The 26,808-nt window shown below is 40.9% G+C and overlaps 1 protein-coding gene and 3 long non-coding RNA genes across 7 annotated transcripts; 1 reads left to right on the top strand and 3 right to left on the bottom strand.

Annotated features, from left to right (window-relative positions):
• Window positions 1–9,579: 9,579 nt before the first annotated feature.
• Window positions 9,580–10,561, bottom strand: LOC117497845. The gene is made up of 3 exons (XR_004557478.1): window positions 10,519–10,561; window positions 10,338–10,403; window positions 9,580–9,623 (listed from the first exon to the last, which is right to left on the bottom strand). It is a non-coding gene; the product is annotated as an uncharacterized LOC117497845 (long non-coding RNA).
• Window positions 10,562–10,565: 4 nt separating this feature from the next.
• Window positions 10,566–11,819, bottom strand: LOC117497844. The gene is made up of 3 exons (XR_004557477.1): window positions 11,759–11,819; window positions 11,590–11,670; window positions 10,566–10,648 (listed from the first exon to the last, which is right to left on the bottom strand). It is a non-coding gene; the product is annotated as an uncharacterized LOC117497844 (long non-coding RNA).
• A 53-nt stretch (window positions 11,820–11,872) lies between these two features.
• Window positions 11,873–13,651, bottom strand: LOC117497913. The gene is made up of 4 exons (XR_004557507.1): window positions 13,563–13,651; window positions 12,846–12,887; window positions 12,687–12,739; window positions 11,873–11,923 (listed from the first exon to the last, which is right to left on the bottom strand). It is a non-coding gene; the product is annotated as an uncharacterized LOC117497913 (long non-coding RNA).
• A 7,884-nt stretch (window positions 13,652–21,535) lies between these two features.
• Window positions 21,536–25,353, top strand: LOC117497862. Of its 4 annotated transcripts, XM_034149894.1 has the most exons (4): window positions 21,555–22,106; window positions 23,487–23,665; window positions 23,899–23,992; window positions 25,294–25,353. In XM_034149894.1, the coding sequence occupies exons 1-4, from the start codon at window positions 22,047–22,049 to the stop codon at window positions 25,297–25,299; spliced, it is 339 nt and encodes a 112-aa protein (XP_034005785.1). In that variant the 5' UTR covers window positions 21,555–22,046; the 3' UTR covers window positions 25,300–25,353. The 4 variants fall into 4 exon arrangements, 2 of the variants coding, with proteins under 2 accessions (XP_034005785.1, XP_034005784.1); XR_004557486.1 differs by lacking the exon at window positions 25,294–25,353 and having other exon boundaries at window positions 21,536–21,575; window positions 23,899–24,546; XM_034149893.1 differs by lacking the exon at window positions 25,294–25,353 and having other exon boundaries at window positions 23,899–24,546.
• Window positions 25,354–26,808: the final 1,455 nt, after the last annotated feature.

Raw genomic sequence — 26,808 nt, 5'->3', positions numbered from 1 at the left:
GAACCACCTCTGCAGGCGGCGCATATGTAGTAACCCAGCGGGACCACCATGTGAGCAGCCGCCATGAGACCCAGAGTCTGCATGACAGTTAAAGCTGTCACTGTCGCCCCCTGTCGCAGCCTGTGCGCCGCCCTGAGAAGGGACGCACGTCTGCTCTCTGACAGGGTGGCACGCAGCGCGTCTGCATCGAGCACCACACCCAAATACAACGCCTGTTGGCGAGGAATGGGGGTGCTCTTTTTCCAATTGATCGCAAAACCTAATTTGGTTAGGTGTGTGATCAACTGTGCTGTGCAAACATTGTCTGTTCCCGGGACCCAGCCATGACTATGAGGTCGTCTATGTAAAATAAAACTCTCATGCCGTGTGCGCGCAGCGGTTGAAGCGCTGTGGCCACACATTTGCTGAATGTGCGTGGGGATAGGGAATAACCGAACGGCAGCCTGTTGTACTCGTAGGCTGTTCCCTGGAAGGCAAAACGCAGATACTTTCTGTGCTCTGGAACAATTTCCACATGAAAGTACGCGTCTTTCAGGTCGATGGTGGTGAACCAATCGCCTGGCTGCACAAGCCCTAGTAACTGTTTCACAGTTAACATGCGGAATTTCCTGCTGGAAATATGACGATTCAGGCATCGGAGATCTAGAATAGGTCTGAATTCCCCTGTTTTCCTGAGAACCAGGAAATACACGGAATAAAGACCCTTCTCTCTGTGCTGAGGCTGCACAACAGACACAGCCTGTTTCTGCACCAGAGCCTGAATCTCTGCTGAGAGGAAACCCATCTCCTCCTGGGAAGACAGATTTACCTCTCGCATGCCCATAAAAGGAGGTGGGATGCTGCAAAACTGGAGTGAATAGCCCCGTTTCAGCGTCCTGTCCATCCACCTTGTCAGTACACAGCTGAGTTTCCATTCCCCATAACATTGTGTTTAATGGGCAAGCCCTCAGCTGTGGGGCCGCAGCTATAAAGCTGTGATACTCTCTGATGACCCGCTCCGCCGCAAAACTCCCCGTAAAGGGGAGATTCGCCCGTGGGGGGTCGAAGCAGAAAGGGCCGATTATTTATTGAGGACCCTGAACGCACCGCCGCCCGCTCCCTCGACATACCGGTCTTATGATTCATGGTGCTGCATTCTTGTTTTTTCCAATAAATTTGAAATCCAGTTATGTTCCCCACATATGGCTGCATTCATCCTCTCATTGTATCGGTTAAATCTCATTATTTTTCTCCAAGTTCCTATCTATCATACATAGTGTTGGGATGCAGGAAGACATTCGAATAATCTAACTTAATTTCTATATAAAATGTTGGGTTGTTTTATCCGGCAGATTTCTTTCAATTTATATATATATATATATATATATATATACATGTTTTTCTGACCAATCCTTGCATTCCGTGGGACACCAGTGAAGTGATATCTGAGGGAGTGTTGGGATTGTTAAGGTAAAAAGCTGCTATGTTCTCCTGTGAGAGCTGCTTCCCTCCCATAGAATGCTGTATTTTTCTTTTTCACTTTTGTCCTCACAAACTGACTCGTAACAAAGAGGCGTTCCTCCTGGCGCCGTAGGGGACCTCAGACTCTCCTCCCTCTGGCACTTTTATTTGGACAAGAAGTTAAAAACTGTTTGGAAGACTTCAAGGATCGAGTCATGACTCCCCCCCCCACCCCTCCTTCACCACCACTACTACACCCACAGCCCACTAACACAGAAGGGTACTCATGTTTCATGAATGTTTGACGGATTGAAAAAATAAAGTTGTGACCCAAAATTAACCAGCACCTTGAAAGACACAACAGGACAATATGTACGACCATGTGTACTTGTATAGAAAGAAATGTGATATAGACTTGTATGGAGAAAATATAGTACACTGAATATATCGCATGATATTTCTTTTTAGGGTCCGAGTGACCGACTGTCATACGGTTGGAAGCTGATTATCAGGTCTGATCAAACAGCAGACTCAACATTCTCTTTGTTTGTAAAGACCATCTGTTGCTTTGTTTTATTTTTACACAGATCATAGTAGTAACTATTCAATTGTTCCCCTCCAAAAGGTTTAAGAAGCAAGAGATGTAATGCATTTTGATAATAAAATAATCATGATGGTAATGTATTTTGAAAACTACCATTGTGATGTGTCATTTTAGGGACTCACTTGTATGTTTTGCACGTCACCCCAGTCCAAGTAGGGAGGAAATGCTATTTATAATTCGTTTTTTAAAATTCATATACATATAGATATCTTACCCAAGTGCGTTTTATTTTCCTAGATTGGGACTACATTGAACACAGCCAGTGAGGATGGATACATGTCCCTAATGCTCTAATTATTAGCACACTGCAAAGCCTGCTTTTAGCCAGCAGGGGTCTCAGTGATGGCCATCAGATTTTGTTATGCTAATGAATCGAGATCATTATGAACAATACAAAGACTAAAGTCTCTGCATCCTTCAGATATCCATTTAAATGCTAGGGGAGAAACTGATTTGGGGGGCGCTCTCAGTTTGAAGGGAGGAGGAGCTGAGGATGGGGAGGAAGATCTCCGGTACACAGCTTCTGTAGAAGTAAATGGTCCTTGTGGCATTAGATCATCTGTGTTTTTCTCCATATGTACCAAAGAAGATGTTACATATTGAAATAACATGCGTCAACCACCTGAGTTCAGAGGAGTGAAGTTTGAGAATTTGTGCCGAGTTGTTTGCTGTCTGCAGGTGGAGGTTGGGGGCTTTAATATACTGTTGAGCTACCCAGAATCTGCAGGTGGGTGCAGAAAGCTGCTGGCAGAGGGTGGAGGTTCTGAGGAGTTATCTCACAGACAGATAGAGGGTGGAGCGGGTCCTGGCAGGTGATGTTGGTTGCTCTTGAGAGGCTGGATTCAAGAGTTTGTCAACAGAGGAGCACTGATAAAAAGAAAAATATTGAATCTGTTGTGTGGCGTCTTAAAACTGCTAAACTAAAACTAAAGACTTCCAAAACTTAAACCTAAAACAAACAAATCAGTATTATCTACAGATTTGATCTTATTTGAGCATTTGGGGCTTTGGTTCTCCCAAAACATCCGCTTCATAAAGTGAAGGATGGACACAAACCAGTGTGAAACGTCCTCATGCACCAGAGCGTTCTTAATGGACTGTTTCAGTCTCTCCCACAGCTTCTGTCTGATCCAACATCCCAAACTGATAGGTCAGCAGGTGGGATGATGGTTAGAAGTTTGGGGATCAGATTCAAGAACCCTGGAACATCCAGCAGCAGGTTTGGAAGGACGAGTCCCGGAGGCAGAGTGTTGGCGCTTTTCGGAATTAAATGTTTCCCCTGGAGAATATCAGCAACACACAAGAGGATGTCAGGCTGCAGTAAAGTTCTTACTTAACAATATACTTTATAATCCCAGAGAATAATACATCAGATGCTCTGTTGAGGATTACTCTGTCAGAATCAGAGACTGGTTCTCAAGGGTAATAGTTTGTCATTTCAAGATTTATAGTTTAAGACTAAATGTTGTAGTTTAAGAAATCTAGATTAGGTTAAAGGTAGGGTAGGTAAATTTGAGAAACCGGCTCGAGATACACTTTTTGTTATATTCCATGGAATGCTCTTAACATCCCGATAGCAATGAATATCTTAAGTGCTTTGACAAAAAACCCATTAAAAAATGTCATCTGTGGAAGCCGTAGGACTGTAAAAGCACGACCAATCATTTTAGCCGGCCCGGCTAAAATAACTGGATGGCCCTACCTGCCTGTCAGCCTTCCATCTGTGCACAAACTTATCTCGTGCCCTCATTGGTCATGTGCGCGTTCGTGTGTGTGGAGGAGGGGCTCTATAAGGAAGTGGCAGATTTTCTCCGGTTGTGTATTTTCAATACTGTGTCACTTTTTAGTGCAAATAAAAAAGTAGTTTGTGGCAATATTTCAGTACCATTCCTTTTTGACACACATATTTTCTACATGTTTGGCTTTTCATGGCATGTGTTGATTTATTTTCTACTCGTCGTCCTCAATGGTGAAGAAGAAGGCATGTTCTTCCTCGGCAGGTAGTTGTCCTCCTCACTGACTCTGATCTTCTGCTCAACAGGGAAGCACTGGGCATGAGCTTTCTTCTAGTCTGGAGAAAAAAAGGATAAAGTTCAAACTGTTCAAAAATGTATTTTTAAAGTAACATTAACTTTTTTGTGCTGTAATGTACTCAAGCTGATTTTTCCCAAATCGTACCTGATGCCAAAGTTTTATACATGTATTATATTATTTTATTGTTTTTATTAATTAATTTATTTTATAGGTTTTTATATTTTTATCGTATTTATTGGTTTTGTCTTCCTTTATTTTACCGAGGCATCATATTGATGAAATGATTATTTATTTTGTATTAATATACCTTTTACCTCGTGTGTCCCTTAAAGTGTTGAACTATTATATCATGTTGCTATGCGGCATATGTGCTAAAAGGCTCTAACGTCTGGCCTGATGTGAAATTCTCTTTCTCTGCTTTAATTGTGATGTGTGCCTTGTGTTTAAAGCACTTTGAGCTGCGCCTGGTGTATGAGAAAGTACTATAGAAATACATCTTATAGTGGAGGATGATCCTGATTAATTGCATTAAATTAAAATGTGTGTATAATGTTTCCAATATGGCATTATTCCTGTTGGAGAGAAGACTCACTTTTTTCTTGCTTCCTCCCTAGATCTTAGCTTGCACATTTTCTAAGTGCTTCTCCTTCTCCAGTCTCAGCTGCTCCTCACGCAGCTGGAATATGATGCAGTACAAGAGAAGAAGGTTTAACCTAACAGAGCTCATCACACACCACACCTCTCTACACGTTGTTAATAAAAACATTTACTTTAGTGACTGGCCTGCAACATATGACACTAAAAAAGCTCATTTGCAAACTTCCCATTTTTTTCTGCACTTTCTGTTATTAGTCTAGTTGCCACATCATAGAGTCCTATTGTGAACCCGTAAAATATTGAAGTACCACAACGTTTTCTGTTAGAAATGTATAGTACGGGTCCCCAGCACATACAAACTGCCGGATGCTAACTTTAGTACAGACACTATGTTAAAAAATGGGCAGATTTGGAACATTTCCGAGTGGTTTTGGGGGTTATTGAGGAGTCCATTTCTGACATTTTCAGGGATCAAAAATGTCAGTTTTAACCAGAAATGCCAATCTTTGTACTCTCTGTGGGCTGATTTGATTAATTGTGGGTGGGTTTAGAAGATTTAGGGGACTCTGGATCATTTGGATAGGACAGACTGCATATTTAAGATAAATTGTCTGCAGTAGGGATAATAACCAGCCTGTCACAGAGAGTACACATATTGCCACCTTCTGGTTAAAACTGCTATTTTTGAACCTGACAATGTCAGAAATGTCCAGGTTCACATTGCTGGCAACTACACTAATCATATCAACTGCAGTGAATACCAAACACACCCTTTGAAAAGGTTTAATGTCATATCATTTCCATTTACAACATATGTGAATACTCTAGTGCAAATAGTAAAACACTCAGAAAAGGAAACAAAGGATTATGTACATGTTTGGGTGAAATATATGACCTGGGGCCTCATTTATAACGCCTTGCGTGGATTGACGTAGGAAGGTTGCTTACGTAGTACAAAGCACAAAAATAGGTACATAAATGTTCCGCCATTTTCCGATTCACAAAACATTGCGTACCGCCGAGGGAAGTGCGTACGGCACTCCCTACGCCTGTTTCCCTTTATAAATCACAATCGACTCGTAACGCCCATATTTGCCTATAAATAGTCAAAGAAACGCCCATTCATTCATTCATTTTGACTGACTGCATGAAGAAGATCGCAGGAAATGACGACAGAACAGCTAAAAAAGACATCTCACACCGTGTCAGATTTGGTTATTGTGGGGAGGTCGAGATAAATCATATTGTTTGGTGGATGCAGTTTGAACCAGAGTAGCAGCATGGAGGTCGGATCGTCACCAAAATAAATAAATAAGTGGTCCGAAAAAAGTTAATGACAAAAAAATTACACATAACCTTCCTCAGGCGTGTTTTGTCCCGGGACAGGAGACACCCCCTTGATGAGAAACTGTAAGAAATGATCGGGGAATCCCTCCGGAGTGGAGTCATGACGACTGGATCTGAATTATTTTGTTGTATTTGGTGGTTTGTGTTCCAGCTGTCGATCAGCAACTATATATCCATAATCCACCAGTTAAAGGAAATACAACTAAGGTGTTGTGTTATATTAGCTGTACAATTTACCACATATGGTGGTTTTCCATACCTCCTGTGTTTTACGAGCGACTTATCAAGTCTTGGCAAACGGCATAAAACACGATTAAACGTGATAGTATATAAAACCATGCTCGTATCTACAACCTATAGAAATGCAAAACGGCGTCAGTTTAGACGTAATTCTGTCCTCCTGCTTACCGCATCATTTATGAGAAAACATTTCATAACATTAACACAACATATTCGAGGTGGTTTTAAATCACATATCCGTATTTATTTATTTCTCCAAGTTATGTTTTTGTGTGCACTGAGGAGTCTCAAACAGGCGTTTGTTTAATCATTTTAAGATTGGCTTTAATCAATGTTTGAAAATGAATTTTTCATATTTGATAAATGAGAGGTAACATTTTATTTATGGTATTATTCCAACATATTTCTCTCCATTCTTCCTTCTGCCAACGGTGTCGCAGTTTTCTCGTCTCTCCCGTTTGCGTGCTTAGTGCGTACGCATGGGTTAGAGTTTGCGTGGAGGACCGCACATTTTTCCGTCAAGTTAGTATTTTATAAATCGCAAACATTGCGTAGAAACCTGGCGTACGCCATTTTTTGAGCGTATATCCCTTTATAAATGAGGCCCCAGACCCCTCATACACTCTCTCATTCAAGCATACATACTGGGATCCACCTTTAACTCCAGGCTCATAAACACAGACCTGCCCCTCCTAACGCTGTCCTTGCTCAGCCTCAGTCTCTTCAGTTTCTCTTTCGGGATGCTCTCCAAGAGCTGGAACCGTAAAAATATATGGTGTTCAACACTGGCCAGCTTCTCCAAGGTGCTGAGGTTGGTCGGATGGGAGTCCACGCAGCAGCGATACACTTCAGTTATCTTCACACCGAGAGCATCCAACATCGTATCCTGTAGGTAGGGAACAGACAGAAACACATAGAAAACATCTCAATGAGATGCTGCAGGCCACACCCCTCTGCAAAGTCTTTTTTCATATTTTTACATTTGATATGGATGGATCAGGACAGAAAGAGAGCGACTGTTTGTTCCTGAAAACGTTCTGTGTCTCTTAACACAGAGGGGACACATGTGTGTATAAAATACATGAACAAGTGGACTTTGAATAATAGGCGACCTTAAAGTCACAGGCTCCTCGAACAATGCAACATAAAACAAAACGAAACAAAACAATAAAAAGTAGTGCAGGAAGGAACAGAGAAGAAATCAAATAGTGCAAGAGAATGTTGCAAGACTAATGTGCAAGTAATGCAGGAGAAGTTAACTATAAGTCAAATCAAATAAGATGAGCTAAAAGACAGAATGTAATATTACATTCTGTACAGTGAAATAAAATACTGTTTATTGTAATAATAGATCAATATTTCAGATGCAAACAGATTGATGGTATAGAGTGGTAGCAGTCTAATGGCCGGTGGGGTGAAACTGTCCCTGAGTCTGCTGGAATGTGTGCTGTGGTGAGATAGGATACCACTTTAGATGATTTCTTGCTTTTTAAATTGTAGGTTAAATCAAATGAAAGTGCATCCTTCAGAGTTCTACTCTGCTGTATCTAACGTACAGTACACTGGGCTTCCTTACGTGGTCCTGGAGCTGAACCTTCTTTTTCAGCGTGGCGGGATCTCTCCCGGTCGCTGACGATCCTGTCCTTCATCTCGTCCAGCTGCAGCGTAAGTTTCTTATCATCCTCTTCCCTGCACACACACAGGGGAGAGAGGACATCCATCACTTTATTGTCACATGCTGGTCACAGCTTAGTATCTAGCACTTCATGTTTTTCTTTTGAACATTTATTAAAACAAGTTCCTTGACAGCCAGTCTCACACAACATGGTAAAGTGTTGGGAAAATACTGAATGTCCTCTTCCAATATGAGAGTACACATAATAACAAAGGTATCCCAACTGTAGCTGTGTACATGCATGTCATTGTCATATGTACACCAGTCGTGTTTTCTCTATGATATTATGTTGAAATATGAGCTCAATGACTGTAAACAGTAATGATAACGCCACAAAATGCAGATTCAAACTAAAGTAATAAGCCTGTTTTCAAATGTCAGAAGTAGAAAGTACCGGTAATTGTGTTAAAAAGGTAAGGAGTAAAAAAAGATGTCCTGTCTGGGTCTTAGTAATAGAGGAGAGGCGAAACACGTATTTACTGATAAACAAAATCATAACTGTTACTCAGTGTGATTGGCTGCTTCACATCCCTCACAACGGAATAGGAATTATCATTTCTTGATCTTATGAAAAGTTACACTAAGATATTGAACCTTATTATCTGAGCATTGACTGTCATCTCAGTCTGGGAACACCCGACATGTGTCTCAGAACATGGCGTCCCCGGAAGTCCGTATTTGATCTTTTTCAATTGTATTGGTTGGTTTGTGGGTTTTTTATGTTCCCATAGTCCCGTTTTTTACTTTACATGTTTTTGTATTGTACATGCCTCTTTTTTGTCTTAAAAATACATTTAGTTTGTTGTCTTTTGTTAAAGCTCATTGAAGAGGATGTTTCAACAGCCCCTGTGCATTCTGGGAGAGGACGTTGTTGTGGTGAAGGACTACAGGTACTTGGGAGTGCACCTGTCTCTTTTTCTATAACCCACAGCTGCTTTGCACAGTTGTAATTAATATATAATACCATGCCAATAAGTGTCTGTAGTACATTTCTATATATTCTGTAGCTTAGTGAGATTGTATATTGTAGACTTTAGAGTATTCAATGTATTCTATATTTTCGTTATATTGTGTATTATTTAAATACTCAGTGATATATGTCCTTTCTATTGTGAATTTGTATATACTTGCTGCTAGTGTCACTTTTAATTTTATTTGTATCTTATTCTATCTTTTTTATATTTGTAACTTGTCGAATGCATGATAACACTGCTGCTGTGACAACATGATTTCACAATTTGGGATGAATAAAGTATTCATCCACCCACCCGTCCATCCGTCCGGGTCTGCCCGCCCTCCTCCCCCCGTCCATACATCCATCTAGCTAATGCTTTAGCCTCTGCATATTATTTAGGGCTGTTCCTTTCTAGAGTCAAACTAACCTCAGGATAAATCATGCTTACATTTTCCTAGAGGTGGTCTCTATGTCCTGCACGACCTCCTTCAGTAGCAGCTCATCCACCCTGGATGAATTGCGAGTCAGTGACAAGACCTGATTCCCTCAACTCTGTCATCAGGTCCAGTATCTGGTGGGGAGAGAGCTCCAGCTTATCTGCAGGGGGGGGGGGGGGGGGGGGAGTACACTGTGAACATTGCAAATAAACACTCAAGACACAATGAGGTAGAGCAGCAGGAAAACTGACCTCAGATTGGGAGCTGTCGCCATCCACGTTACCATCCGTGACCCTGCAATGCCAAAGACAGGGTTTGTGCTGGGAGACAGATGAAGATGCACCGAGCCCTGTGAAGTGCCTTCATAACCTAAAGTATTCATCTGTTTGCATCTGACCATTTATTTATTTTATTATATATCACTACAATAAACAATACATTTGATTTTATTTCACTGTACAATATTTCATTTGAATTTCTTTACTTGTCTATCTTATTCTATTTACATGTATATGTCTCGTGCATTTACTTGGTTTTTGTTTTGTGTTCTATATAGGAAATAAGTATTTGATCCCTTGCAGACTTGTAAGTTTGCCCACTTACAGAGAAATGAACAATCTATCATTTTAATGGTAGGTTTATTTGAACAGCGAGAGTAAGAATATACAAAAGAAATCCAGAAATTGACATTATATAAAAGATGAAAATGTATTTGCATATAACCGTGAAGCGTCTGACCTCTGTGTGTCCAACAAGGCTTTCTCCACCAAGTACTGACACATGTTCTGCAAGGGGATCAAATACTTATTTCCTCCACTGTATACATTATGTTGCATTGTTGGAGGAGCTTGGCACTTAGGATATTTTCCATATCTGCACTGTAGCTTCTGTGTATATAACAATAAAGCCTTTGAAATCTTTGAGAATGAAACACTGAACCACAGCATAGGGTTAGACCAACACTTGCAGCGGTGATTGTGGTGGATGTGAGCGTTGATGTGTCCTTACAGCGTGTCAGTGTGGGGGGGGGGGGGACGACTCCACCTGCACTGGAGTCCAGACCTCCCTCCGAGTCTGTGATCAGGGATGATTTCAAACCAAAGTCAGGGGATTTAAAAAAAAGTATACCTTAAATAATACCTTATTCATATTGTAACTGATGTTGATTCACTTAGTTGTAACACTTTACCCTGCACCCTCGCTGGCTCTCTGAGGTCTGTAGTTCTCAGAGCCTCTGCCACTCTGAAGGCGGCCGCTTCAACAGGATGTTCAGGTATCTGTTATATTCAGGCCAGATCTCATCAAACATGGGAGGCTCCCTATGAAGAAGAAAGAGTACGTTTGGATCTATGTTCAGTGCAGATGAGTATGTCTGAAACAGCTCGTGTTTATTTATAAAACCTTTTCCAAGCACCTAATGGTTCATATCTGTTTGCATACACACCATGGGCAGAGGTGAAAAGTCACGTTACTGAAGTACTGTACTAAAGAATCATTTTGCGACACTTGTACTTTACTTGAGTATTTCAATTTGTTGCTACTTTGTACTTCTACCCCACTACAATTCAAAGGGAAATATTGTACTTTTACTCCACTACATTTATTGAAAAGCTTTAGCTGCTTTTAACAAAATGCATCTCTAAAAAGGTATCTAGTGGACTTACTCTTTAAGTCACAAGAGTCAAATTATTTAAATAAAAAAAATTACAGATTTAAGTATTCTGACACAGAACGATTTTAGAAGCAATGTATTTATATTGGTAGTATGTTTCGTGCCTGCACCAAATAATAACAAATTAGAAGGAAAAAAAGATGACATAAAATACAGATTTCAGTATTCTGAGGCTCTGAGCCATTTCTTTTCCTCACTGACGGCAACAAAACTCAGACATTATACAATTTAAAATAAAAAGGGATAGGGTTAGGCTTAGGGTAAGATATTGAGTAAGAACATGTTTTTATGAACCACACGGCTTCTGGTCTTCCAAGACCCGACCGGACAAAAAGACGTGGTGCAGGCACGAAACATACTACCAATAGAAATACATTGCTTTTAAAATCGTTCTGTGTGACACGAAAAAAAATGCGAAAATCGTGTTGGTGAACACGAATCAATAGATTAAATTAATTTCGTGACTATAACACGAAATGCCGTGAGACTGGGTTGGAATACTTCTTCCTCCACTGTTTCACATACAGCGTGGGGCAGATGTACACATACTGTATTTATGTTAAATTCACAATGTTAGCATAAGCCTACCTTTTAAAAGTCCTTATTTTATCGGTGAACTCCTCATTGGTAGAATACATCTCCTGTTTGGCCTTGCCTTGTCTTTCAGAACTGATAACGGAGACAAGATTACAACATTAGATCAATATATTGTATCCAGTCTTAAATTACAATGACAGAGGAATCCACTGCTGCTCACGATATTCTGGCATTCTCGGATGTCTCCTCAAACTTCTTCTGGTACTGTTCAGAGAGGTAATTCACGTCTATAAAGTCATATTTAACCAGATCCACTTGTACCCTCTTTTTAAGGACAGGCTTCCGTCAACTTCTTAGCCTTTGACCTGCCGGTCTTTAGAGACTCCTGTGGATGGAAGGATGAGGGGCAAAAGAGAGTTGCAGCTCATTAATGAGAGGGAGGGGGTCATCAGGGAAGAATTAACACGTTATGTTAAATTGATCATTTTCATTCAATTGAGATTATGTTGAACACATAGGAACACCAGCACAGTATAGCTTCGCTTCACTCTATGGAAACATTTAGTTAAACCCTGGCAGCAATCAGAGACGTCCTCTGATCTACCCCCCCCCCCCCCCCCTAATCTTCTCACACAGAGCATTGCTGCGAGAAGTAGAACAGCAGGTGTAGCAGGTATAATAATACAATCCCCACCACCAAGTATACAGCGTTTTAACAATAGCAGCAATACTCAAATGGAAAAAACAAAGGAAAACAAATAAAACATGGATGTTGAGTAAAATCAAGTAGTGGCATCATTGAAGGCTTTAATGAAGAGATGAGTTGTAAGAAGTGATTTAAAAGATGTCACTGATTCTGCAGGGAGTTCCAGAGCTGCGGAGCTCGACCACTCTTTGTTTTTAGCCTGGTGTTGGTAACAGCCAGCAGAGCCCTACCAGAGGATCTGAGACTGCGGACAGGCTCATATGGGCACAACAAGTCAGGGAGGTAATCAGAGCCAACCCGTTAAGAGCTTTAAAAGTAATCAGTGAAATCTTAAAACAAATTGTAAAACAGACCAGGTCGCCAGTGAAGAGAGACTAAAACAGGGGAGATGGGGTCTAGCCTTCTGGTATTTGTCAAAAGTCTTGCTGCGTCTGTCATTTACCTCATAGTCTTTTCTCCTGAGTTCATTGTACTCTTCTTCATCGCTCTCTGTCTCTGAGAATGGAGGAAAGATAATTGCAATATGAAGTCAGCAATCATTCCAGTCATAATTAATGCCACTGCAACATTTAACATGCTCTCTGATCTTATTCTCAACCACCTTGTTCATTTAGGACTGTCTTCTGCCCCATTTTATCCATGTCTGAAAGAAGCATTAGATTATTATAATTATAGTTATTTTTTACAGTAGATACTTAGGACGGTAACAATTCAGAGCTATTGAGGCAATTCTAGGCAGACAAGGGAAGGCAGTGTAGGAATACTCTGTTACAAGTCAAAGTCCTGCAATCAAAATGTTACTCATACGAAAGAAGAAAAGTATTAGGGCAGGGATATCTAGATACTTTCCAAGGTTTGACATAATGAATTGCTACTTGAAGTGCCTACTTTTAAAGCAAGCAACGGATGTTTTCAAATCTGTAATCAAAAACGCTATCGAAGCAGTTCCTACCGTTGCTACATAGTTCAAACAATAACAACTAGTTGAGTAGAAGTTTAGTAGCAAACAAATTAAAATACTCAAGTAAAGTACAAGTACCTTTAAGTAGGCCTACAATACTTGAATAAATCTACTTTGTTGCTTTACACCACTGATTCCAGAGAAGGTAATAACATTAGAAAAAGGAATATTTTGAGTATCATAAACGATAAGTCGCCTACCGTTAGCCGTAGCTGAAAAACAATTGATCTGACAGAGTATACATAAAGCAAACCGATTTAGTATTTAACTTAATATAACACCAAAAATATCTTAGGTATTTAACTTTATATATTATTATTTTTGTATTTAGATATATTATAATGAAGCACTACTTACTGTAAATTGAACTCTTTCGCGTTTCGCTAACTGTGGTCACGGTAACTATACTGTATATCTCGGTAACTGCCTTCCACACAGCTTCAAACGTAAACACTAGAATAGAGTGGCGAAGTCCCTCCCCTTCCGGTGGACCTCCATGGGACCTTATTTCGGAAAAGTTATGCATTGAAGTCAATGGAGAGAGAAAGATTATCTTTCGATCCCGTTTGAATTGTGCCACGAATTACACATATGATGTTTGTCAATTTAAAAGATAATTTTGCAAGTCAAAACAAAAAAAATGTGTCGTAAAACTGTGAAGTAACACATTGTTTGTGTGAAACGCTAAATGAACTACATCTCTGGTCAACCACACACGTCACCAAGATGGCCGTCACTACTGTCTTGTCAACAAACGATTGACTATCACCACAATGAAACACGTCCTGAAGAATGTCATGCAAAGCTGCCTGCCTGCCTTCCTTTGATTCTCTCTGAACTGCCTGGTCGTTTTAATGTTTAATGTCAACCATTTGTGCAGATAGCATGAAGTAGAAAAGATCGCCGATGCTAACGTTAGCGTTAGCATTTCTCCCCCGGAATTAAATGGTGTATTATAGAATGATCACACCGGTGACAGTACTATTCAAAGGGTTCACGAAATATGACTACTACTCTTACTGTTTAACATTTTGGGTTACTTAATGTTACTTCATGTTAAGGCTAATAAAAATGACAAGGCTGTAATGCTAACTAACGTGCTAGCTACTAGCTAGGTAGCTAACTTGATCAAGCCACTCCTGGTCGTTTCATCAGACGGGAAGCAAAAGAACGAGCAAGACCCATTGCTGGTATAATAACAACCTGGTACTAAGCACACAGGCATCTTGTTAAAGTTATCTTATCTTAGCCAGCGCCATATAGATAGATTATATCTATATTGCGCTGATCTTAGGTATCTGAATGGTGGAGGTAAACAATTGTGACATCACTTACGCGACCCTGTGATTTGTAGTCTTTCTAGTTACGTATTTTTCATAGTCTTATATTTCAACAGTTTTACGACAAACTGTGACTTTTTTGACATGGAAATGATTTTTTAAGATTGACAAACATCATATGTGTAATTCATGGCACAATTCAAACGGGATCGAAAGATAAGTTTTCTCTCCCCATTGACTTCAATGCATAATTTTTCCGAAATAAGGTCCCATACCCCGGAAGTAAGTGGGAGGGACTTCGCCACTCTATGGAGAGAGAAAGATTATCTTTCGATCCCGTTTGAATTGTGCCACGAATTACACATATGATGTTTGTCAATTTAAAAGATAATTTTGCAAGTCAAAAAAAAAAAAAATGTGTCGTAAAACTGTGAAGTAACACATTTTTTTGTGTGAAGCTCTCAATGAATGAACTACAACTCTGGTATTGCACACGTCACCAACACCAAAATGGCCGTCACGTTAGCACATTTCACCTCTTTCTTGGTATTATTCTATTGATATATATGTCTTGTAATGGTAAAATCAATTTGTTAAATCATAAACACATTTTAAATAACAGTAATTTTGCACAGAAGGTGTGTCCCTCAACATACGCGCAACCCTGTTACCGAAACCTTTTAGCTTGGCAGAGGAAGTGAAAAAACTGTTTGTCGCATGACACAGTGGAAAGGACATCAGCAAGCCATGTGCTACTACCATGGGTAGACCAAAACTAAGTCCTCTCTTTTATTTGTAATATATTTCCAATCTTGTCACTCTTGAAGGAGTGTGGCACTCATACAAACGCAACCCTGTTACTCAAATTATGAGACTAAAACAAATTAATTTCAAATGTATCTTTCTTTAGTTAAATATCTAAGTGTGTCCATTCCTTGACAATAGCATTACATTGTGCAGCTAGCATTAATTCCTGAGGTAAAAGCTAAAATTAGCATTGATTTTCAACCCTGTTACTTGCAACCCTGTTACTATAATTAGAGTAACAGGGTTAATTCTTCATTGGAAAATATACATTTGATGCCTTAGCTGGGCAAATCACTTTTTTTGATGGTTTATTATCTGTTTTTCCTAAATACATAACAAAAAATAATAAAATGAAAGGTTCATTTTTCAAAAATGTTGTTGTCTAAATTGTCCTCCAATTCTGGAATGACCCGTATACTGCATCCCTCCAAATCAAATAAACCATAAACAAATACATAAAGTCGTGTTCACTGCAGCGATCTATTTCACACACAAAACTATATGAAAACTTGGTGATATACAGTTTTCTCCTGGAGACCAAGGGAAGACAGGCTTCTCCTGTTTTTTCAGCCTTTGTTATAATTTTGATAATTAAAAATATATATTCTTGTCTGTGGTTGTTTTTTGCATTCAGGGCATACAAGAGGTGTAACATTATTTTAATACCAAAACTATATTGAAATAGAGTCTAGCTTGAACAGCAACGTAGCTGTAACATTACTGGGTTATTTGGTGATAACTAAGTAAAGTAACTTCAGACGCAGACGTCACGTAGCTTCTCAGACGAGAGGGGTGGCGACGAGAGTGTCACGTTACTTCTCTCGCGGCATAGTTCACGGCATGGTAGACGACGACCGACACGATTGTCTGCTCAGTGAGTTCGCTCTTTGGCACAAATCACACCTCATAATCACACCTCACATAATCACATAATCACATAATCATATAATCATATAATCACAATCACACCTCACACCTCACCTTCTGTGATGCGCGAGCTGATGACGTCGCGTCATCATCACTACTTCACGTCAAGACGAGTTCACTTTTTTTTAATTCAACTTTGTGTGGAAAAATGCGGGGATTATGCGCCCTTTTAATAAATATGCACCCTTTTACAAATCTGCGCCATTTTGCTGATTATGCGGTAAATTATGCGATCGCATAATCGCGTTTTTCTGGAGGGTCTAGTATATATATATTTATACCAGATTGTGAAAAATAAATCCCCATGGTATTTAATACAAAAAAATCTAGTGGCATTGTGATAATAAACTGCTATTGAAAGAGTTAAAAACCTGAAAACTGATGAATATCTTTGATGTGAAAAGGTTGGTTCCTGTATATAAATAATTCAGTTTTGGACACATACATTTCTGTTTTCTAAGGTTTATTAAGTACTGGTATGTGATCCATTTACACTCGTGATGAAATGTCATTACTCCAAGTTATAACAGTGCTTATACTCGAGTTATAAGACGTTGTTATATTTCGCTAACAGTGTGATTGATATATGTAACGTCGGTATCGGCCGATTCTGATTCGGGTGATCGGCCCCAAAAACCCTGATCGGAGCATCCCTACTGACAAAAGTAGACTTACTGAACCTAAAATGTCCTTAGCAGACGTAATACTTTGGAAGACCACACTATGACTATAACTAAAAAAAGAAAAACATGTTTTAAATAAATAAAAGGAAACTTATCTTATAAAAACTAACACACTATATAAACTAACAAAAACTATCAACTAAAACTTATCTTAACTCATTGAAAATTCACTAACTTATTATAAATTATAACTTATTAACTATAATAACTTAACATAATAATCTAAAACAATCAATCAAAACTTGTCTGACTTACTATTAACTATAATAACTTTAAACTAAAAACTAACTAAAACCAATTTAACTAACTAACACTGAAACTAAAACTTTGTGCCCACTGCTCTGAAGGCGACCCAGTTCTCGGTGGATCCGATAACTTATCTTCTGCGGCGCGGTGCAGGATGCTGCGGCGGTTTGGGAGGTGGGTGAGGCAGCAGTTTCACGGTGCCGATGGAAGGCATATCTTATAAAAACTAAAACTATCAACTAAAACTTATCTTAATAACTAATTGAAAATGCACTAACTTATTATAAACTATAACTTATTAACTATAATAACTTTAATCTTAACTAAAACCTAACTAACACTAAAAACTAACTAACTAAACTAAAACAACTAACTAAAACTATCAATCAAAACTTGTCTTAACTCACTGACTTACTATTAACTATAATAACTTTAAACTAAAAACTAACTAAAACCAATTTAACTAACCTAACTAACAATAAAAACGAACTAACTAAACTAAAACAACTAACTAAAACTATCAATCAAAACTTGTCTGACTTACTATTAACTATAATAACTTTAAACTAAAAACGAACTAAAACCAATTTAACTAAATAACACTGAAACTAAAACTTTGTGCCCACTGCTCTTAAGGCGACCCAGTTCTCGGTGGATCCGATAACTTATCTTCTGCGGCGCGGTGCAGGATGCTGCGGCGGTTTGGGAGGCGGGTGAGGCAGGAGTTTCACGGTGCCGATGGAAGGCAGGGGGACGGTCTTTAGGATTTTTGGCAAACACTTGGACTTGATGAGGACGCGATTTGGCTGAGGTTTGTAGCCGGAGACAGCCTGGTCCCTGGCGGTTTCCTCAGCGGGGGATCGGGGGTTTTGGGAGTTGGGGGGCAAGGGCGCCAGCTGGTTCATGTCTCCAGACTCTGAATTCCTGAGTTTCTCTTTAGTCTTCAAGTTGTCCATCTTCAGGGTCTTTTCCACTATCTGGTTCTCCTCCTTCAGGTTGTCATACTCCGGCTGGTACACCCCGAGGCTTGCCATCTGCTCTTTGCACTGGCAATTGTAGTGCAAGCCGAAGTGGTGCAACTCCCGTGAAGAGAAGTTGTTCAGGAGCCCCTCGATCCTCGGGATGAACGCCTCTTGATGTTTCTTGATATAATTATCCATGTCCCCTTTATGGGCCTCAAACTCTTTGATGGTGAGTCTGTCCGCGTCCTGGCTGCTTCTCGCCTGGTTGAGTTTCAGCTGCAGCTGCACCTCCATATCCCCTCGTGTCTGCAGCTCTTTCTCCAGCGTCTCAATCAACCTGGCCATCTGCACCTTCTGAACCTCGGCCTCGCAGGTCTTATCTTGGAGTTTCTTATCCTTTTGATCAATAATTTCCTTGAGCTTAGATTGCTGCTTTCTCAGGAGGAGGTTTCTCTCCGCCACCACTCCGTCAGCATGGGTGATCGTCTGCGTTAGCGTCTTTTCCAGCTCCACGTTAACGGCCCTCAGTTTGATGATTTCTTGGAAATGGGCGTCAGTTGCATGCTTCGTCTTCCGTCTCTTGATGTTGGAGTTTAATCTCCAGATCACGCTTCTTCTTCTGCAGCTCTTTCTCCAGCGTCTCAATCAACCTGGCCATCTGCACCTTCTGAACCTCGGCCTCGCAGGTCTTATCTTGGAGTTTCTTATCCTTTTGATCAATCATTTCCTTGAGCTTAGATTGCTGCGCCTTGTCCTCACGCTGCTTTCTCAGGAGGAGGTTTCTCTCCGCCATCACTCCGTCAGCATGGGTGATCGTCTGCGTTAGCTTCTTTTCCAGCTCCACGTTAACGGCCCTCAGTTTGATGATTTCTTGGAAATGGGCGTCAGTTGCATGCTTCAACATCCTCTCTTGATTTTGGAGGAGGAGGTTTCTCTCCGCCTCCACTCCGTCAGCATGGGTGATCGTCTGCGTTAGCGTCTTCTCCAGCTCCACGTTAACGGCCCTCAGTTTGATGATTTCTTGGAAATGGGCGTCAGTTGCATGCTTCAACATCCTCTCTTGATTTTGGAGGAGGAGGTTTCTCTCCGCCTCCACTCCGTCAGCATGGGTGATCATCTGCGTTAGCGTCTTCTCCAGCTCCACGTTAACGGCCCTCAGTTTGATGATTTCTTGGAAATGGGCGTCAGTTGCATGCTTCGTCTTCCTCTCTTGATTTTGGAGTTTAATCTCCAGATCACGCATCTTCTTCACTTCGGACTCCATGTGTTTCGTCTCTTCTTCGTGCGTTTCTGCTGCCTTGATGAGGACTCTGTTTTCTTCCCGCACTATTTCCATGTCGACTTCCTGGTTTGCATACTTATTTTCCAAGTGCACTACCGTTTTTTTTAAATCCTGTATTGTGCTGTTGTTAACATCGTCCTGTCTTCTCTGTTTCTTCTGCTCCTCTGACAGTCTCTCACACTCCTTTGTCAAAACCTTCACTTTTCCACAGTAAGGTTTCAGAGTCTGACAGTTTAGTTTGTATTTGAATGCAGACTCATTAGAGTTTTTTGCATCCTTCTCAACGGCTGCCATATCCTTTTTTTTCTTCCTAATAACCTGTCCCAGCTCTTCAATTTTTTTTATGCTGAAGTTTTTATGGCCGGTCAGCTCCTCCACATCATGAGACAGTTTCTCCACCAGCATGTTCAGCCTCCTGTTCTCCTTTGAATGGTTTCCAAAGTGTTCTGCTTCTTTCTCCTTCTCTTGGCGGAGAGACTTCTCCACACCGAATTTGTTCTTATACTCCAGATACTTTCCTTTGTAGAAGACAGCGTTCTCGTCAGAGACTTTCTTCACACTCGCTACGTCACCTTTTAGATGCCGGTTTTCAACTTTCGACTCGTGCAGTTTCTCTCTCATTATTTGTAATGCGCGCGTCGGATTTTGGACAGTACACTTCAGGTCAGCTTTCTTCTTCTCTTTCTTCAGATTAAACTCATCTGTAACCATGGGAGAGATCTTCCTTTTATGCTCTGCGTTCTGGTTCATCAGATGTTTCTCATTGATTTTGTACCTGTCTATCTCCTCCTGCTGGGCAACAATCCTGGCTTCACGGTCGTTGGAAGGCTTCATTGTGACTTTATGTGAGAGGAAATGATCCTGTGTTTGGTAAATCAGTCTTCGCTGGTGTTTCTGTGTGTATTTTCTGTTAAGCTGAAGAAGAATCTCACTTCACCTCAGGCTGCAACTCTTAGTCCGTGATGTCATCGCATTCCGAGGCTTTGAAGATCACCATGGTTGCAATGGCTCGCAGTATGTGATGTCATCACATACTATCATGACATCACTGTCCCTTCTTTAGTGCGAATGCTGTTTAGAGCAGTGGTTCTCAATTGGTCCGGCCAAGGGACCCACTTTTTCCTTTGTCAATAGATCACGACCCGAAATTTCGAACCACTGAAATCTATTCAAAAACAAATTGTGCTGTAATATATACGCTTTGCAACATACAATATTAATTAAAGTGAAGTACAGTGCATATATCCCTTAACAGAACTAAAGTATGGTTTTAAAAAAGGTTTAATGAGATGATGGAATCAAAGCTGAACTGTATAACATTAAAAAGGCACACATGCTGAAAACCCAACCCCAGAAGGGGGGTCTGGGGGGATTGTCCCCCAGGAGATTTTTAGAAATACTACCATATAAACAACACATTCTGGTACACTCTAAGAAAATAAATAAATCTATTGCTACCCGACATATTAAAATATTTGATGCCATTGTTTGTGTTTCACTTAGTTCTGACAGCTGAACTTGCTGCTCCACACAGAGAGAAGAGCAAAGAGGAGATAGTCTGTGTGAATTACTTTAAATTGTGGGTAGGGTAGATAGCCCCCATTGTTCTGTGACCTGTCAATCATGTTTCTTCACTCATGTCTGCGACCCACTCGAAACGGGTCCACGACCCACTTTTGGGTCGCGACCCACCAGTTGAGAACCACTGGTTTAGAGCATTCCACTACAGTTCTTCTGTTTCTTTAATCTTCTTATTCTTATACTCTAATAATATTCAGCCTGTTCAGCACATGATGGGAAACTTTCAACTTTTTCAAAATATGTTATACTTTTTGAAATATTCAGCTTATTAAACTTTTTTTAACATGTAACTCAATGGGAGGAGCCTTCAAATCCTCTTTTACTAGAGCTCGAGACTTCATTCCAACTTTAAAATTATCACAAGACATTCAGCTATTCAACTTGTTTTATATTTTTCATATCTTTTACACTTTTTGAGATATTTTACTTAGTTTGGAGCTTGGTAAAGAGGCCTTCTTCAGATTGTAACATTAGTGTGTATAGAGTGCCACAGTGACGCGTCCTAAAATCCGGAAGTAAGTTAGCATTTTACCACTTCCGGTTCCTTCGCCAAAAAGAATTGCAATTTCTCCATAGGATTTTGGAAAATAGCTCGAAATAAGGTCTGTGGTTGACACAAATTGAAGAGACAGATCACGTCTTGTGCTATTTACTGTGTGTTTATATATGTTATATGACTGTGTTCGCTTATGAGAACATACGATACAATCGTCAGGAACTACTGGATATTGGCTTCCAACACAAGCTTCCCATTCTTAGGGAATTCCACCGCAATCACAACATCCCAGACGAGGTAGCGAGATCACCGGAATCCCCGTGGATTGTTGTCGGGCCAGGCAGGCGGCATAGACGGCGGAGAGAGAGGAAGCAAAAGCGGGGCTGCCGGTCCGGTCTCCTGTTGAGGCTAAGGAATCAGCCACACAAACCTCCCCTGCCGAGTATGTACCTCACCAACGCCAGGTCCATAGTGCACAAAACGGACGATCTGGTATTACAACTCGCCGGAAACACCTACGTTTGTGACTGTTGTTTACTTGTGATCACTGAGACCTGGCTTCACCCACAAATCTCAGATGCTAGCGTGCAGCGAGCAGGCCGCACACTACTCCGCTGGGACAGAGACAAGGACTCTGGTAAGAGCCGAGGGGGGGGTCTCTGTATGTACGTACATAACAACTGGTGTAATAACGGCATCATCATTGACCATCACTGCTCTCCTGACCTGGAGTTCATGTCGGTTAAATGCTGCCCGTTCTTTCTACCTAGAGAGCTAACTGTAGTGATTGTCACGGCTGTGTATATACCACCACAAGCTAACGTCAACACTCCACTCTCCCTCCTGCTAAACCCCATCAACCACCAACAGCAGGCTCACCCCGGTGGCGTTCACATTGTTGCAGGAGATTTCAATAAGGCCAAACTAAAATCTGTCCTGCCTAAATTCTACCAGCATGTCAAGTGTCCGACCAGAGGGAAAAACACTCTTGATCATGTGTACTCCAACATCAAGCACGCATACAGAGCCATACCTCTCCCCCACCTGGCCTGTCAGATCATATCTCCCTGCTACTGACCCCGGCATACAACCCCCTTAGACGGAGAACAAGTCCAACAAGAAAGTCTGTTACAATCTGGCCTGAGGATGCACTTGCTCAGCTTCAGGACTGCTTTGAACACACCCAGTGGGATGTATTTGAACACCAGCACCTGGACCTGGCAAACAACACAGAGACGGTACTGTCCTACATTAAATACTGTATCAACAATGTCACTGTGGTAAAAAGCATCAGGGTTTTCCCAAACCAGAAACCCTGGATGACTGGCCGGGTCCGCATGCTGCTCAAGGCCCGTGACTCAGCCTTCAGATCAGGGGACAGAGCTCTCTACAGTGCTGCTCGAGGCGACCTGAGGAGGGGAATTACAAAAGCCAAGACAGACTACAAAAAAAGGATTGAGGACCACCTCACAAGCAACAACCCTAGGCAGGTGTGGCAGGGCATTAAGAACATAACCAACTACAGGGGGTGTGACACGACAACTGGGGACTGGGACGTCATAGCCATAGCTCTCCACTCTGCACTGAGCCACCTGGAGCATCGTGGGAGCTACGTCAGATTGCTCTTTATTGACTACAGCTCAGCGTTCAACACAATCATCCCCGACATTCTAGTTTGCAAACTATCAAACCTAGGCCTTCCCCCACCCACCTGTTCCTGGATCAAAGATTTCCTCACTAACCGCCCCCAGCGTGTGAGACTTGGCCCCCATCACTCCTCCACCCGCACTCTCAGCACCGGCTCTCCTCAGGGAATAACATCAATGCCCTATACCAAAACATTTGAATCACACCTTTCCCTCATAATGCTGATGTTGGTCTAAACTTTAATTCACTTATAATATTAGGCTAGTTTAAATTACAGCTATATCTATGATCTAACTAACACCTTTTTTTGGATGGATGAGCGAGATATGATAACAAATATGATAACATATATAATGTATTTTTATTTCAGACTGGCAAGGTGAATGCAGATGCTTTTCAGAGAAGCTTTCTGCAGTATGTGTACTGCACATTTGAAGAGAATAAACTTCTGGGTAAAGAGCCATATGTCTGTCCAACCTGTAGCCCTGAAATGTTGGCTGTTTCAGTAGATGGCAATAGGAAACTTTACAGGTTCCAGAAAACAAACCAGTACGTTTTTAACATTGAAACAGCACTTGTCCTTAATATATGTCCTTGTATTTTAATTTGACATTGGGATTGCTATAGTTCTTTCCTGTTAAAACTACAGCTGTTGAATCTAAAATATTTTTGTTAGACTTTATAACCTTGTTTTGAAAGATGCTCTTTAAATATAATTATTATTATTATTACTATGTTCAATTTGTAACTAGAGTGGTTATCTATAATTCCTTTTCTTATAGGAGTGAAGAGCCAGGCTTCTTTGACGGAGTGTTTTTAGCCCAAGACTCTGAGGTTTCCACTTTTGTGGAGGATGTTCGAGGGGCTGTCAAAAGTGTGAGTTTTAAATGAAGCAGAGCAAAATGTATCTCACCTTTTTTAATAACTAATTGAAGTTAAAATAGTAGTAACAAAGTTGCCTTCATATTTTTTTGGAGATGGGATAGAAGTGTTGAGACCAGATGACAGGGTGATGAGGTTAGCAATGCGGTCAAACTGTCACAAACATTATTGCTGTAAAACTGGATTGAAAAAACAGCTAAATTCTAATCCAGAATATATTACACATTTGGAGCCTTCCAATTATCCAAAAACGGGTTTGTTATTATCCAGGGAGTTGCATATCCAGATGAATCTGTCAGTCGAGCACAAAAAACTTGTGTGTAATAGTTGATATGTTTGACAATACCGTCAGTTGGTTCCACTATCCAGTGTTTTGAAATAACTTCTGATAATGATTCTCTAAAAACGATTTACTTTGGTAGACTGCAGGAAAAGCAATGTGTGGGGAATCTCACTGGACAGCTGCAAGGGAGACCATTTACACGAGAACGAAACAGGTTGTATCTGCATAGTTTCTCTTACGTATAGCCCTTTCATTTACACGCGGCCGTAACAAAACGATAGAAACGGACCATGCAAACGATAACGGGTCCCAAGGTGGATAGATCTGCAAACGGAACTCTCTGGGGGGTCAAACGGCTCCGTGTAGCCTCTATACGAACATTTCCCGATAGATAGCCTCTCCCCACCTCTGCTGCTCACTGCTGTAGCATGGTCAGTAGCTACTGTCAGTAGCTACTGCTAGTGCTACTGCTACAGATGTTAGTACAAAATCTACAGCTCGACCATGCTACAGATGTTAGTGCAAAATCTACAGCTCCTCTACCACAACCATCAGCAACAAGTGGACATGGAGAATTACATGAACTACTACATGTTGCTAAATCCACCGCGGGGCATAAACAGAAGGGCAACCATGGCAACCATACTCCGGGGTCTTCTTCGCTGCTTTTGGTGTATTTTGTGGCGGAAGTTACAGCGCCACTTACAGTCCCGGCATATGTACTACAGCGTTTCCAGCGGTCTCGTCTGAACAGACACGTTAAATGAATCTAATGCGTGTGAACGGAAGACTTTTTTGAAAACGCATACGGTGCATAAACGCAAACGTTCCCGTGTAAATGTGGCCTAAGCGAGCCAACAAGTTGGATGAAGAAGGTGTTGAAATTGCTGTGTGTAGGCATGGATTTCTTCTCAAAGGTTGGTAGTTGTCTTGATCATTTTCAATTAAAATATTTGTAGAAGATCTGAAGCCTTACCTTGAATCTGCTTTGTACTCACTTTTTTTTTTAAAGCTTTAAATATGTATAGAGGAGAAATCTTTGCCTATCCATTTTTGGCAATGGACGTGACGTGTCGGTATGTACCATATCTTGACAAAGTGTCAGAAGCCTTGTTTTTCAGTCAGGTAGCTTCTCAGCGTTTCATCTGTTCTTCTGCAGCACGAATGACTTTGAGTGTGCAAACTGAAGAGCCAATCATGATGTGCTTCCTGCTCTGTGTTTGCTCGTTGACTCTGTCTTATATATATATATATATATATATCGATTGGTCCTTATGTCAGGTGGTCAAATCCAAAAAGCAACAGGCAATACAAATATTTAACCATTTTATGTTTATATCTGAAATGATTTCAACTCTGTAGCTTCGACCCTACCCCCCCCCCTCCCCCTCCTCTCCCTCAGTTCCCTTCCTCCCCCACGCTGCTCCTTGACACTTTTTGCCAAGTCTCTCTTCCACTTTTCTTCCAAGGCAGAGGGCCAACCAGCATACCATTAGTCTGCTGACAGGGAAGCCAGATTACCAGGCTATAGCTGTAAGAAGTGAATACAAGCCAGTACAAAATATGGTGAATATTCTCCCTACCACTACATCTTTAGAAGTGTGCATGTAAATATTGTTTCTTTGCATCTGCATACAGCACCCACCCCATGCCCCTCCCTCTCTCAAATCTACATTGAATTATGAAAATCTTTTTAGCAGCAGTCATTATGCCATTTCAGTCAAGTCCATTGAAGTGTTAAGGTTCATCCATCGCCTTGAACACGAGAGGCTGAAGGTTCATGAGTTGTCGTCATGGTGTTGAGATGTCTGCTCCATCTCATCCATGGCTCTATCCAAACCGATCAATGCTCCATCCACGTCTGACACAAACAACTACTCTTACACTGTGGTTTACAGCAGAAACACATGCAATGGATGTTTTAGCAGTCACATGATTGATTAGTCTTCACTCAAATGTAACATTACACTGAGCTGAAATCTTTATGCAGCTGGACACACACACACACACACACACACACACACACACACACACACACACACACAGTCCTGTAACTGAGGACACAAACCAATGGTTGACTGCATGTGGCCTAGAACTCATCATCGTCAAAGTCTACAATATTTCAATTCTGAATAGCAGTTACAATTGATTTGCATATATTTTGTGTAACAATAATTTAACAAAGGTAAGGAAACAGTTGTTAGCTATTTTGTTGAATATTGTTCTATTCAGTCCTTTTTAAAAACGTTAGGTTTCATAATGTCTGGGAATTCCTCGGTCTCTTAATGTGTTCGTGTTCGTTGCTAAAAATTCATAATTGTGTTTTAATAAAATAGCAGCTCTCCTTAGCGGTAAACCAGTGGTGGAATCCGTCTAACTTTACAGTGCTTTGTGTTTTGATCCAACGCACAAAGGGTCCCGGGTTGAAAACATGTTCAGCATTTATCGTTCCGCTTTGTAAAACCTGCCGTAACAAGCTCTTCGACTGCAGAGGTTACTGGTGAATATGAATGTTGTGATTATTTAA

This window comes from Trematomus bernacchii, unplaced genomic scaffold (assembly GCF_902827165.1).
Source record: "Trematomus bernacchii unplaced genomic scaffold, fTreBer1.1, whole genome shotgun sequence".
Classification (NCBI taxonomy): domain Eukaryota; kingdom Metazoa; phylum Chordata; class Actinopteri; order Perciformes; family Nototheniidae; genus Trematomus; species Trematomus bernacchii.
The sequence above is the reverse complement of the archived record's forward strand: the minus strand, read 5'-3'. Positions and strand labels throughout refer to the sequence as shown.

Bases quoted from the DNA above. Each gene is read 5' to 3' on its own strand.
- LOC117497862 (XM_034149893.1), top strand. From the start codon at position 22,047: ATGCTAGCGTGCAGCGAGCAGGCCGCACACTACTCCGCTGGGACAGAG. The intron at 22,107-23,486 runs GTAAGAGCCGAG...TTTTTATTTCAG, and splicing joins GGACAGAGACAAGGACTCTG to ACTGGCAAGGTGAATGCAGA. The intron at 23,666-23,898 runs GTACGTTTTTAA...CTTTTCTTATAG, and splicing joins AGGTTCCAGAAAACAAACCA to GAGTGAAGAGCCAGGCTTCT.